This window comes from Myzus persicae, unplaced genomic scaffold, assembly GCF_001856785.1.
Source record: "Myzus persicae strain clone G006 unplaced genomic scaffold, MPER_G0061.0, whole genome shotgun sequence".
Classification (NCBI taxonomy): domain Eukaryota; kingdom Metazoa; phylum Arthropoda; class Insecta; order Hemiptera; family Aphididae; genus Myzus; species Myzus persicae.
The window spans coordinates 152,670-166,740 of NW_019101823.1; the positions used below are offsets into that span (position 1 = coordinate 152,670).

At 26.9% G+C, this 14,071-nt stretch overlaps 1 protein-coding gene across 1 annotated transcript; it reads right to left on the reverse strand.

The window, feature by feature from the left end:
• Positions 1-1,109: 1,109 nt before the first annotated feature.
• On the reverse strand, positions 1,110-12,458 carry LOC111030542 (heterogeneous nuclear ribonucleoprotein L-like). Its single transcript, XM_022310082.1, has 17 exons — positions 12,016-12,458; positions 11,317-11,402; positions 8,979-9,040; positions 8,484-8,550; positions 7,917-8,005; positions 7,718-7,808; positions 6,569-6,635; positions 6,365-6,418; positions 6,158-6,214; positions 5,735-5,788; positions 5,507-5,561; positions 4,823-4,943; positions 4,645-4,763; positions 3,943-4,069; positions 3,469-3,577; positions 3,305-3,406; positions 1,110-1,760 (listed from the first exon to the last, which is right to left on the reverse strand). The coding sequence occupies exons 2-17, from the start codon at positions 11,371-11,373 to the stop codon at positions 1,324-1,326; spliced, it is 1,668 nt and encodes a 555-aa protein (XP_022165774.1). The 5' UTR covers positions 11,374-11,402; positions 12,016-12,458; the 3' UTR covers positions 1,110-1,323.
• Positions 12,459-14,071: the final 1,613 nt, after the last annotated feature.

A 14,071-nucleotide genomic window follows, 5' to 3' on the forward strand; every position in this document is an offset into this window, starting at 1 on the left:
ATATATGAAATCAAAACCCGTGTAATCGATTGACGGTTACACATTTACAATAATTGTTTCATGAAAGTTATTCGTAGACATATTCCGGAGGCCCAGCCCCACCCTCACACATTTCGAGGGACCTGGGTCACGCAGTAACTGCCATTCCAGGCAACTAACGGAGTAGACAAATCCGTGTCATATATCCCGCTTCTTGTAAGACTCGTTTGTGTGCACCTACAAAGGGATACTTCTTACAGCATTTTCGTTAGGGGAAAAAAATCGGATTTCGTTCCTTTGACAGATTATAATATAAATAGGATCAACTTTTAAAATCCAATCACCTATCATGAGGACTAACTCATACACCATTTTCGAGTGTTGAGATAAATAACGGGTTGGTTACCAATGTAAAAGTATATAAACTTTTAATAGTTTTATCATTTTCGCATCTCACCCATCTTTGTCAAAATGGTCAGGGTACACCAATACTTATACTGACTGTTTCTATATTATCGTTTTATAAAAATATAATTAATAATAATTTTTTGGATAAATGCATAATGATATTTTAACATTTTGCAAATATGTTCTATGTTGATTGTCAACATAAAACATTCCATTAATAAGACCCACATTTTTCGTACAGGTATATCCAATCCAAATTAATCATGGCACTCGGCAACCATTGCAATTTTTAAAAAAATAGTGGTCCAAAAATTAAATTGAAAAAAATATTGTTTTCAAACTACTGTTTTTTTAAAATTTGTCACAGTTGTGAAGTGCCAAGATAAACTGGACTGGTTAAACCTCCTAGCTCTTTACAATATACATATTATATATTAACAAAAAAAAAAAAACACAATTGTTTTCATGCCTAAAGAATAAAACACTTACAAATGTTTTTCGAACCTATGATTAAAATATGATAAAATAATAAACAATGTAATGATGTTATAATGTTATAAAAGTTGTTATTATTTAATATATTTATTTTATATAACTGTTATTATTATTTCTGTAGTTGTTAATATTACAATTGTAGTATAAAATAGAACAATTTATAAATATGATATTTATTAATAAATATATAAACACATAAGTAGTGTTAAACAAAATTATTATAAAACATATAATTTAGAAAAAAAATTAAATACCTCTTAAACAGAAAATGCATAATAAATGAATCATATGTAAGTTACCTACTTTATAGAGCTATTCTTTTGTCGTTATTGTGAATTATTCACAATATCAGTTATTTATAAAATACCTACCTATATTAGAACATTTTTATTTAAATAGACAGTATGCAAAATCATAATGTTAACAATATAAATTTGAAATTTAGGATTGATTAACTTCTGTTTTGATTACTGTATAGTTTTCTGTTTTGATTGCTTTATCATCTTCTGTTTTGATAACTTTATAGTCTTCCACTTTGATTCTTTTATTATTTTCTGTTTGTATTACTTTATAATCTTCTGTTTTGGTCACTGTAATGCCTTCTGTTTTGATAGCGTTATCATCTTCCGTTTTGGTAACTTTATAGTCTTCCACTTTGATTCTTTTATTATTTTTTGTTTTTATTACTTTATAATCTTCTGTTTTGGTTACTTCAATGCCTTCTGTTTTGGACACTGTAATGCCTTCTGTTTTGATACCATTTTCATCTTCTGTTTTTATCACTTTATTATTTTCAGTTTTAATCGTATCCATTTTAGGCATTGGTAATACTTCAGATATAAATGACAATTTCAATACGTAATCCTTCTTGTTGGTATCTAAAATAATATAAAATTATTCAAACAATTTAAATGCAAAAAAATAGGGGATGTAGGTACTAAACATATTTTTTACTAAATCAGTTTTACAAAAGTTGAATTTTGTATTGTCTACCATATCTAAAGAAAAGTACCTACTGTATAAAATATGTTTATAATGATAGTTAATATAATAATATATAATTTCATCTAGCTAAGAAAATATTTAATATCGCATGAAACTCCACCACTAATGGCAGCCGCATGTCATTAAAAAAACAAATTGAGGGGAGGAGAGCTTAAATTAATATCAGTAATTTAAATATAATACCATTTTTATCATTATATTAGATGCTATTATGAAGTACGAAACCATATTGTTGTCAAATGTATCGTTATCATTATATCTTACAAATGACAAAGATATTCTCAGATCATACAATATGGTAAGACATATAATCAAACCCCTTAAAAACCAGTCTGGAATTTTAGACAAGTTATATGTGCATCAAATTATTTTGTTTGCTAGTCTAATAAATTAGTTCAAAGTTGTGAATTAGACTACATACAACATACTTAGGAAGTTTTTAGTCGTTTTTTAAAATGAAAAAAATTGCAAACAACCAATACAGAGACCAAAATTTAGATAATTGTGTATAATATTGTAAATGGCCCAGCAATTAATAGTTTTAAACAAAGATTTTTGGAGCAAGATTAACTGGTAAAAACAATATCAAATTTAGATCCTTTTAAGATTTCAAAGATATCAACAATTATGAATTTCTTTATATTGCTAAACAATAGTCTTATTATACCCAATCTACATTAAAAAAAAATTAATGAAGACACCACGGTTGGAAAATTGATTGATGAACTTCACTTGGAAATAATTATGGATCAAGCATATCAATTACACTGATAATAACGATGCTAACAAAAAATAAGTATACATAACTATTGAATCAGATTTTGAGAAAGACAGAACCAATAAAAAAAATATGCAAAATAAGAATGCCTGTAAAAATTGCATAGTTGTCTGTTTCAATGTCTTAAATTACATATACATGATTTATTTTCATTTGTTAAACGAGCTAAATCAAGAAAAATTTGATATATTTTAGATTCTGAGCGCATGGTAGTGCGCCGGTCATGTCCCAGCAATTCTAGTCTATATTTACACAAAAGGCTTCACCCGGTATTTTAAACCCTCATACCTCTGCTTTAAATCACTTGGTTGTTATGTGCACTACTCATTTTATTCCTTAACCGTAACAACATTTGCACCAAAACATATTTTAAAACTACATATGCTAAAAGTAAATTAATGATTTTCTAAAATTGTATGTACAAGGTATCAATGTATAAAAAAATACCTAACTTTAATTTCATAATAAGATAATTGCACAATAGAATTGAAAGCTAAGCTACAAAATAATCAATAGGTCCTTGATAATTAATTAAACACCTATAATTATTTAATTTAATTTAATTGTTTTATTTATGGAAACACTTGTTTCATTTAACCAAATTTCAAACAAGAAAAATGATAAAATATATACATGTACCTTTATTCCAAAAAATAGCATAATTCAATTCCATTACAACTTCAATAGCTTCACTTACAGTGGAAAACCAAATTTCACCGCTGATCGTCAAACTTTTTTTATCTATGAACAAAAAAATTAAAAATAAGACTAAACATTGTATGATGAGCACCAGCACAGAATACCTTTCGGAGGAATCATTTTGATTTTCAAATTTTTAGTTAAAATTTTTTGTTTTAATAGTGAAATAAGTTTTTCTTCGTGAATATTGGGTGCACCATCAAAGCGGAGCACCTATAATAATAATCAAACAAATGTTTTGAATTAGCAATTAAGTGATGAACAATGGCATTTATGTACTTTGTTCAAAATAAGAAAGGCGTCGAACTTGTGAGTGGGCTACACGGCAGGTATGTAGATTGGTGACTAACAAGTGTAACCTGACTGCTACCAACAAAAACTGATAGCCACTATTGGCGTTTCTTATATTGAACAGAGCATACATTTATACAATTAATACACATTTAAATACATTTGTGTATTCATAAATTTATGTTTTAAAATTTTAATTTAGGTATAAATTAGGTAGGTGACTGAATTAGTAAGAAGGTATATTATATTTAACAATTATTATTTATTTTTTATTCTCTTATACGTACTCTGGATGGTGGAGGACTTGATGCATGTTGCACCAATTTTCGATCATAGACTATATATGATGGTGATCCATCGGGCAAAACAAATGGATTGATAGAACGTTTTTTTATCTTCTTATCTTTTAAATACCTAAAAACAATACATGAAGCCATATTGGTAATTAAAACATGTAGATCCTTAAACCACTAATGGTGTTAACATATAATTAGGGGGGTAAGTAGAGTTTTTAATAAGGGAGGAGGCTTAACATCTTTTTTTAGTCATAGGCGTTAGGTAAAATGGGATAAACTTGAGATATATATTAAGTTGTAACATCTAATGTTTATTGTTAAAATATGATTGTTCAATTGTTGTCTATACTCGGTCTCAAAAGAGAATAATCACTTTTTGTGAATCGTAAATGATGTGATTGGTGCATCGAGAATCATGTGATCACGCCAACACCAAGAAGTTGGTGAGAAATGTGTAGTGCTGATGTAAATTGGTCAGCCAACTGATTATTTTCTTTTGAGACCGAGTATAGTTATGCTTATGTAACACCAGCCAACATTCAGTCAATGCTTAATTCACAAAATACCTAACAATATACATAAATAAAAACGCCCCCCCAACACGCTCAACATTGACTACACCACTATTATAGTATAAAAACAAAATTGACGAGCACTACAAAACAGTTTAAATAAAAATAAAATATACTTTACTGGAATGATAAGTTGAATCCGTGTGAAAGATAATGATGTTGAATTTGAGCAAACGCATTAATATCATTGCACCTACTGATCTGAACTTCAGCAGAATTTAACTCGCGTGAATAATTAATCTAAAATAAATAGCAGCCAAATATAATACAAATTAAAAAAAAAAAAAAAAAAATCATACATTAGCCACTGTAGCGTACATAGACAATAGTCTGAAAAGTCGATTGCAATTGCTTTTAGCCGGGTCGAGACCACAGACGGAAAGAATAGAATATTCTTTAGAACATGGAAGTGCCAAGAGTCTGAAAAAAAAAATGTTATTGAAACACACTCATTCTAACATCATACAAATGAACACTCGAACACTGGCATGTACGGCCAATATTGATGGTGCCTTTATTCTTTAATGCTGGGTACCTGGGTCCACACATAGAAACATAGTAAACAAAAACTCATTTAGCCCACCGTAGATTATAAACTAATTCAACTGTTTTATTGTCTCCACGTGGGCCTGTCTTAAAACGGAATTAAATAACCCAATAAAGAGAGGCTTATTTTAAATATGTTCTACACAACACCATTAACGGAATCTTACAGATAAATAGATAGGTAAAATTTTTATGAGTTGAGGGAATGAAAACAATCATCGAATCACCATCTAGAATAACATTTTTCCGAACCATGATTTACAGACCATCTCGAGCAAGTCTCATATTTTTTTTTTTTGTATAGCCACATGGGTAATTTATTTGCATAATACTAGCTCCTCCACAAGTCTCACGGCAGCGTACAAAGGATAATAAATACAGTATTGACTCATCAGGCACCATCAGTGATTCATTGACACATATTTTGGTTCACATACGTTTTACGGGTTTTGCTGTTTGCGGTCATAACAACTTGTGTGGTTTTAGTATTTTCTGAAAAAAAAAAACATAAAGTAAAAATGAGTTATATATTATATATTCATACAGTATAACATAATGTTATCTGTAAAATAGTAAATAAGTATTATCACCACAATAAACTAATACGTCAAGTGATTTATTTGCTAATTGTTAAAATATCTTTATTAGTTTATAAAAAAAGTCACCTGGTGCAAGGGATTTATCAACAGGTTTAATAAAATCATAGTTTTCGACCAGTTCTGAAATATTTAATAATATTAGATTGATTTTCAAAGAAACACATTATTATTATTCTAATAGACCAAAATAGTAGAAACCTCAATAGTCTGAAAACAAAATATGTAAATACTATATATAATATATATTATATATTTATGTACCACGAATTACATAAGAAGTTCATTTAATGAATTTGTATTGGTCTGTAGGATACACACGCTTTAAATTAATTAGACTATTATCTTTTTATACCAATTGAATGATCCTCGTGGGTAAATAAAAAATATACACAGTTCATACAAAGGTAAATAAAAAAAATATTAAACATAATTTATTTTTATTTCAAACTATTGAAACTTCCCTGAATCTTAATTAAATTAAAAACTGACCCCAAGTTTTATTATGTTGTTTTGCAATGTTAATATCTTTTAATTTTTGAGGTGAATCTAAAATACAAACAAACTTAGGATAAATCTGGGTTATGAAACTTAATTAATACATTGATCCTACATTTATAAGACGGATACAACACATGTGGGTGTAACGTCCTCTTAAATTAACACAGAATATAAAATAAATATAATAAGTTGTGTTACCTCTTAAAACAACATTGACAATAGATTTAAGTGTAGGTAAACCATTAACATAATCTAGTGGCATACAAACAGAAAAGGATAAATTAATGCCTTTATAAGTGTACAAATATATAAATAATAAAATGAATATACTAAGTAAATGCTAAAAAGTAATTATTCAAAATATTTTTGTGTATCCTCATTATATAATGTAAATAGACATACCTAATAAGGGGGACTTTGAATAATCCCATGTTAGTTCATGATTTTTTAATACACTTATACTGGAAGGCTGAAATAAATATAAAATGTAAATATTCATTGCCTTGAAAATAATACTTTTCATAAATAACATATTTCTACAAATAAAAATCAAACGTGAACTACAAATACAAAATATTTTTGTCAACTCAGTAGGTAATAAACAAATGAGTAAGATTTAATTAAATGGGGACAAATATATTTTAGAATTTGTGTGTATAAGGTTAATTTAAATATATTCATAATAATTATTCTCACAATGTTTAACAATTACATAATAATACAGTAGAGCCTCGATAGTCCGGACGAATTCAGACCGAGCATCGTCCGGATTATCGATTTTCCGGATTACCGGAGGTTTTTCAAAACTACCTACTCAAATGACTAAGATTTAACTTTAATTTCACCATCTTTATATTTATTGCATTTTAAATTACAAGAATAATAATTAAATTAAATTAAAACTAAACTAATGAATTACAAAAAAAAAATGTTTATAATAATATGTATGTAGAACTGAAGTATAGTTATCGGTAATTTTTTTCTGAACAATACTTTTAATTTTCATAACCTAACCTGGAATTTTGACGTCCGGATTACCGCGTTCGCCGAATTATCAGGGCTCTACTGTAATATATTAAATAGTACATAATAGTATATTTTGATAAAATAAGTTATGAACCTTTTGTTATTATATAAGTTATCAAATCTGTAATTTGTTCCATTAACAAATAAATGATTACTTCATAAAAATACATTTTTTTATGGGCAACGATAATTATTTTATTTTAAATAATCAAATTAATTTGATAAAAATGTCAATGAATTCAAACATATCTAATATCTTTGAGAAGTAAATTTACTGTGACAAAAGCTATTAAAGTTTGGAATTTTGATTATACATTTGTTAAATTTTTTTATTTTACATGGAAAACATGTCAGGCAGTTAGTGTTAATAAGGTAATATATATTAAGGAGAAAAGCCAGAATTTTATTAGCAGTGGCTTAATCATTTGGTAATCACAAAAAGTTTATGGATCTCATAAAATGAATCTATCAAATTATAACAATAATAAATAGGTTCTATTTTCAGTTTCAATTTTAAATACATACCTTGCCATATTCGGCCCTCAATGTTATATAATCTAAAGTGATATAATTAGATTCATCAAATACTTTTTTTGCAAACTCTTCCTTGCTAAATGTACAAATAGTTGAACAATTAAGGAAACAATTTAAAATAAATACAATTATTTCAGCTTTAAATAGTTCAGTATTAAGTATAAATAATATTAATGAATTAAAAGGATATTCAACAAATGCCCAGAGTTGATTAAACTTCTTGTATACCACAATTCGTAGTATTTCTCCATGAATGCTCAAGATTGAATATAATACATGCTGAAAATGGTTGAAAGTCATTATTCTGTTTCATTTATTGAACCATACTCAACGATTGTTGGTTTATTTTAAATAAATAACATAATTAATAAATAGTATTTACTATTTTGAGTAAAATCTTAAGTATAATCAAATGTGTGTTTGAAATTGAACTTTATAATATGTAATAAATTTATTTGGGACAGCTTTTTTCAGTCGTAAATAAACTGCCATATTAAAGTAATTATTTTATTTTTGTTTCTGACAATGTCGACATACTGTACCTATACATTTTTTAAAAGGATTTTAGATATTTGAAAAATCTTTAAACTTTTTAAAATGAAAAACAAACCAAAATTGTCAAGACATTGTACTAGGACATTGGAACATTAATCTTCAAAAACTATTTTGATAATGATTGATCAATTTCTTATGAATAAATAATACTAGGTATTGTTAAATAGTGGAATAACATTCATTTATTTGCTATTTTACTTACTGTAGTGATTTTAACTGTAGAACGAATAATTTCTAAATGTAATACACGATTTGGGCGTCCAATAACACTAAAGATAACAAATTAAAAACCATACTAGTGAATAATTAATTTAATACAAAACAGACAGAAAGTGGAACACTGTAAGTAGTGTTCACAACAAATAGAGTTAAATATAAAACTATACTTCTTAAAATAAAACAAATAATTAAGAATATAATATTATAAAACTATTACTTAGTACAATTTATTTTAGGTAATTTTAAAAACTAGTGGATAAATAATTTTAGATTGTTGGAGTTAAAATCTTGATTAAATTCTTGACTAAAAAAAAAATAACAAGTTCAAACTCATAAATGTTTGATTTATTCATTGAAATTAGAAGATTTCAAGAGTTCAAGAAATTCAAAATCTTTAATCGGTAATTACTTAATACAACATTGAAAGCACCAATACCTATGCAATAATTCATAAATATTAAAAATTAATTGTACATACCTTTTGTGTTTATAATTTACTGGATAAGTAATTTTTTGGGGTTTAAAACCATCATACATGTTCTACAAATCAAACAGATATTGAAAAATGAATTATATTTACAGAATTTTTAAATGCAGTTGTAAATATTTTTTAATTATTACTCTAATACTTTTTAAAAGTATTTAAAAAATGTTTTGTATTTCTTTATTTGTATTTGTTTTGTGTTTGTTTTTTATTTCTGTATTGCTTTTGGCGGACAAACGCCGAAGTAATAAAAACGCTCGACGGATACGTTCTGTATAGCTCGTCCGTCGGAAAACTCAGCGGAATACGCGGCGTACAAAACGTGGCAGAATCCGCTGTGTATAGCCCCAGCCTAACTACACAAGTAAATTATTTGAATAACAAATCATGAACAATTTAATTATTAAATAATTGGATAGTTTATAACATTTAAGAAACATAATATGTTTAGAATAATCTTTTGTTTTCTTTTTTGATATAATAACTCTACTAGGTACCACTAAATATATTAATAATTATCAAAAATTTACACTTAGTCTTTGTTACTTACATTAGATATTTAAAATGTAAGCGCCTATATTATACTAGTGTTAGCATTGCGTAAACCTTTATCATATTAAATATTATAATTTATAGGAGCACACAACACAAAAAAAAAAGATTTTTTATTTGAAAGAATGTTCAATTCTAAGGATAATGGTATAGGTTTTACGTTTCTACTCACATTATTCAATAAGTTATGAGCAATTGAAAAAAGACGTGTGACGTCGTCACTGGGCCGGAGTCATCGTAATTGCCTATCTTGTACGTGTAAAAGTTCCTTGCTTCACACAACGATTTATCAACCTAAACATTTTCTTTTAAAAATTTAATTGACATATAAATGTGTGGTTTTATGTGTTTAAGACGATGCAAGAATCAGAATTTCTATATGACGTTGATAATAAAAAAACTCAACGTCATATAGAAATTCTGGTTTAGGTTGATAAATCGTTGTGTGAAGCAAGGAACTTTTACACGTACAAGATAGGCAATTACGATGACACCGGCCCAGTGACGTCATGCAGCAATTCTACATCTCTTAAAGTAATATTTTTTTTTACATTGTATCTTCACAAAATCATTTCATATAACCATAACTACAATAATTTAACATTTAAAAAAAATTTAAAGAATTTTTTTATTTGTGTTGTGTGCTCCTTTAAGTGTAGAAGATACTTAACAGGCACGAAGGTTGGGCCGGGCCCGTATGAAATCTCAAAACCCTCTTTAGTTTTCATTTTTATTTGTTTTTAAATATATTATTGAATTATATAATCATGGTGTGTATTGTGTGTGACATATAAATACATTAAAATTTATCTGATATTTGTTTAGAACACTACAATGAATATCAACAACATTTGAACCACCTATTTGAGATACAACGTAAGTCAATAAAAGGTAATTCGGAGAAAACAAGAAAAAACTGTTTTTACGCTACCAGCATATACCATACATGGTTATTTCTCTTTCATACTGATTATTTACAGTGGTAAAATTAAACATTTTTTTGCAAATGTTCTTACATAATCTGCCTACCATTAGATAACACATTCCACAAGTTGTAATATTTTGTGATTGACGTCTTTTCTCAAATAGGTTTTAAATAATATCAAAAAATTATAAATTGAAACATAATATAAGGTCAAATATGTATAAGTCAATGCACCCCGAGATGTAAACTTTGCCAATATTTAAAAAAATGTATTTAACCATCATTACTTGTCAAAAGGTTAACATTTGAGTGAGTCGACTTATTATAAAGTTTATAGATACAACCATTAACTAGTGTCCAATGAAGGTTTTTAAGATATTTTAATTTTGAAACTAGTCAAAAGTAAATTAAAATATTCAGAACTTGTTTCAAAATTAAAGTAGCATAAAAATAGAAAGTGGGGACCTAGATAATATTCATGATGCAATGTTTCCAAGCATTTATTAATAGGTTACTAAAAACCTTTTCTCTATTGACTAGGTACTTGAAAACAAAATTAATTTAAAAAAACAAATCCATTAAATAAAATGCCAAAGCTTTTTTTAAACTTATTATTACTTATTCATAATTAAAAAATGTTCTTCTTTACACAATTGCCACTTTTCTTTTTAATTTTGTTTATTATAAAATTGAATACATAGGTACCTAATTCATTAATGATTATTGATTTAACAATATGTATGTAACAATGTTTAATACCTGGGTTCTCTACACAAGTTATTTCAGAAGCCCAGTATTTTTTTTGAAAGAAAACCAAAAAAATTAGAATAAATATTTATGTAGGTTATATATTACCCATGTACCCTCTTCTTGGATGTAGGAGACCCACGAATTCCAGGTATTGTTCGCCATTATAAAACAAAATGATACTGCAGAAAATTCTGAAAGTTAAAATAAAATAGTATCAGTATGTAGAAGAGATGTTTTGATGTATATATTAAATTTCACATAATTTGTATTATTAAGGATAGGCAGAAATTCATCACTAATCATTACAATTTACACTATTTTAATGAAATAAAATAAAAGTTTCTACTTGGTAACAGGTTCTATAAAACTGCAGTTAATTTTTAAGTACCTATTCTATTAAATTTTCAATAACTGTAATGGATACAATAAATTATCATAAGAGAAACAAAATTTATTTTGTAATTTTTTTTATTCTAACTGTGTTTCTGCATGCTGGATATTTTGGTGGAATCAGAAATTACTTATCAACCATCATACTTATTTTAGTAATTCTATAGGTAATTGTTAAAAAAAGTGATAAATAAAAAAAAAACCGGGAGGAATACACAAAATTGAGGACTTTGAAACTTAACCCGGCAAACCAATTCTGATTGCATCATTGTTTTTAACAAGGTTCTTAATTCATTGAAATAGGTCACCGGAAAAAATCTCATTTATGCCAGGCGAGGTAAAAAAAAAATAAGTATCTACCTACCTAATTGTACCAACTAATGAAGTTTTTTGATAAATATAAAATAAACTCACCTTAAGTATGGTCGAAGTAACTAATGTAGGACTAAGAGTTTGTAAAGGATTAATACTTTCCTCTCGAATGGCAGTTGGTGTCGGAACGATTTCACATTTAAAATGCATACTACGCCACTACTACCACATGGTCAAAAAAACGTCAAGGTAAACAAGACTATAGCCTCAAATTATTAATACAATTTTTATAAATTGAAAATGATTCAAACGACTCAAACACGACAACTGTGCAATCTGTACACGGCAATACAGAAAAGGCGTCCGTCCGGATAAAAACGGATTGAAAAACTTCCGTTAAAATTTAACTATAAATTTTACATAAAGGAATCCGACTTCCTCGGAGACAATTAGTGACAACGACCACTGAACAACGAGTCGAATCACAATGTTTGGAAATAACAACTACAAAAAGCTGGTGTCGCGGTTATCTTTAGCTGATTTCGGGGTGATAGTGTAAAACCATAACGACATGCCACGATAAATTATTTACTTTTCTAAAAATAAATCGTAATTTCCGGTACGATCGTAGACATTATTATTATTATGCAAGGAAGATAGTATAGATAGTCGATACGCGTCGGTTCGATATCGAGAGTTAACAAATAACAACGGTATCATCAAAAAAATATAGGTATATAATATCTATAATAATCTGTGAAATTCATTATTTCCAGAGATTTAATAATTAATCTTTAATTAAAAAATTTAAAATAATAAAATATTTGATTTCTAGCGGTTTAAAGTATTAAATAGAAACTAGTTTTAGTGCTAAACCTTATAATATATTTCATTTTGCATAATTGGTTGTATTATCAGTTTTTACATAGGTATTCATTTTTCGTTCTTTATTTTTAAATTTTCGTATACGTACAATCGAGTACAAATCAAGCATTCAGGCACTATTAAATATTATTAATTATTTCAGATGGATGTAGGTAAAGAATTTTTGAAGTTGGTTTATGGAATTTTGCTGTTGGCCATTGTGATTCATTATTTTTATTATTCTTGTGTCCTTGTAAGATCAATTGTCAAATAAACTTTCCAATATTTAATAAATTTGAAGTTTGTTGTGTGAGATATCCTAAAGGCTAAATTCAGTGAAAGAAACATACATAGGTATATAAATATATAATTTTAGAACAACATAGTAAATAATAATATACATGGGTATATCAACATGTAGTATGATGTAATGGCTAAACGTTTCTAGTTACTAATTATTTTTTGAATTACAACCTAATAAATAAAATTTTTATTTTCTGTAACATATCCAATTTAGCTCTTAATTTGAACTTGATGTTTAGGAAAAAAATTGTGCTCTTGTATTTGTTAGCGTCTTAGGTTTCTGAATAATTTATAAGTTATGATGAACCTTGTATTAAATTTTCAAGCTTTAGCTATTAAAATAATTGAAAATGTTATGTATTTTTGACAACAAAATAATTCTGAATTTTTGTGATTTTGTAAATGTCAAAATTTAAAATTCAAACACTTAAAAAAAAATTGTCAATTTTAAACCAAAACTTAAGTGACAAAGATAAGGTTCTTTATAAGTTCTATAATCAGTAGTAGTTGAAAAATATTAAAGATATTTAGACACGATTGTTACTTTAGTAACAGTTTTATGTAATATTAATACACTAGGAGAAACATTAATAATTCATAACAATAAGTTATCATAAATTTGGGCAGTTCGTTTTGATTTTTAGATATTTCTTATAGTACTTACATAGTTACATGTACTTGCCTACTTAAAAAAAAAACATTTTATGTCAGTGATACCCTGGCTCGTATGGAGTTACATACCTACATTATAGTATAAAATAATTAAATAAAGGTACCTTGAATTCAGTGTGTTTTTAAGAAATTTTCACTGGGCAACAAAAAATATTTTCTCAAATAAATATTAAATTATAGTGGGATAGAATTATTTTATGCTCACTCTTCATCATCATCAAAAATATATATTAATGCTAGAAAGTAGAAGTAAATAGTAAAAGCCAATAAATATGAGTTTTAATTTATTTAAAATAAGAGGTATTTTAAGGAAAATATC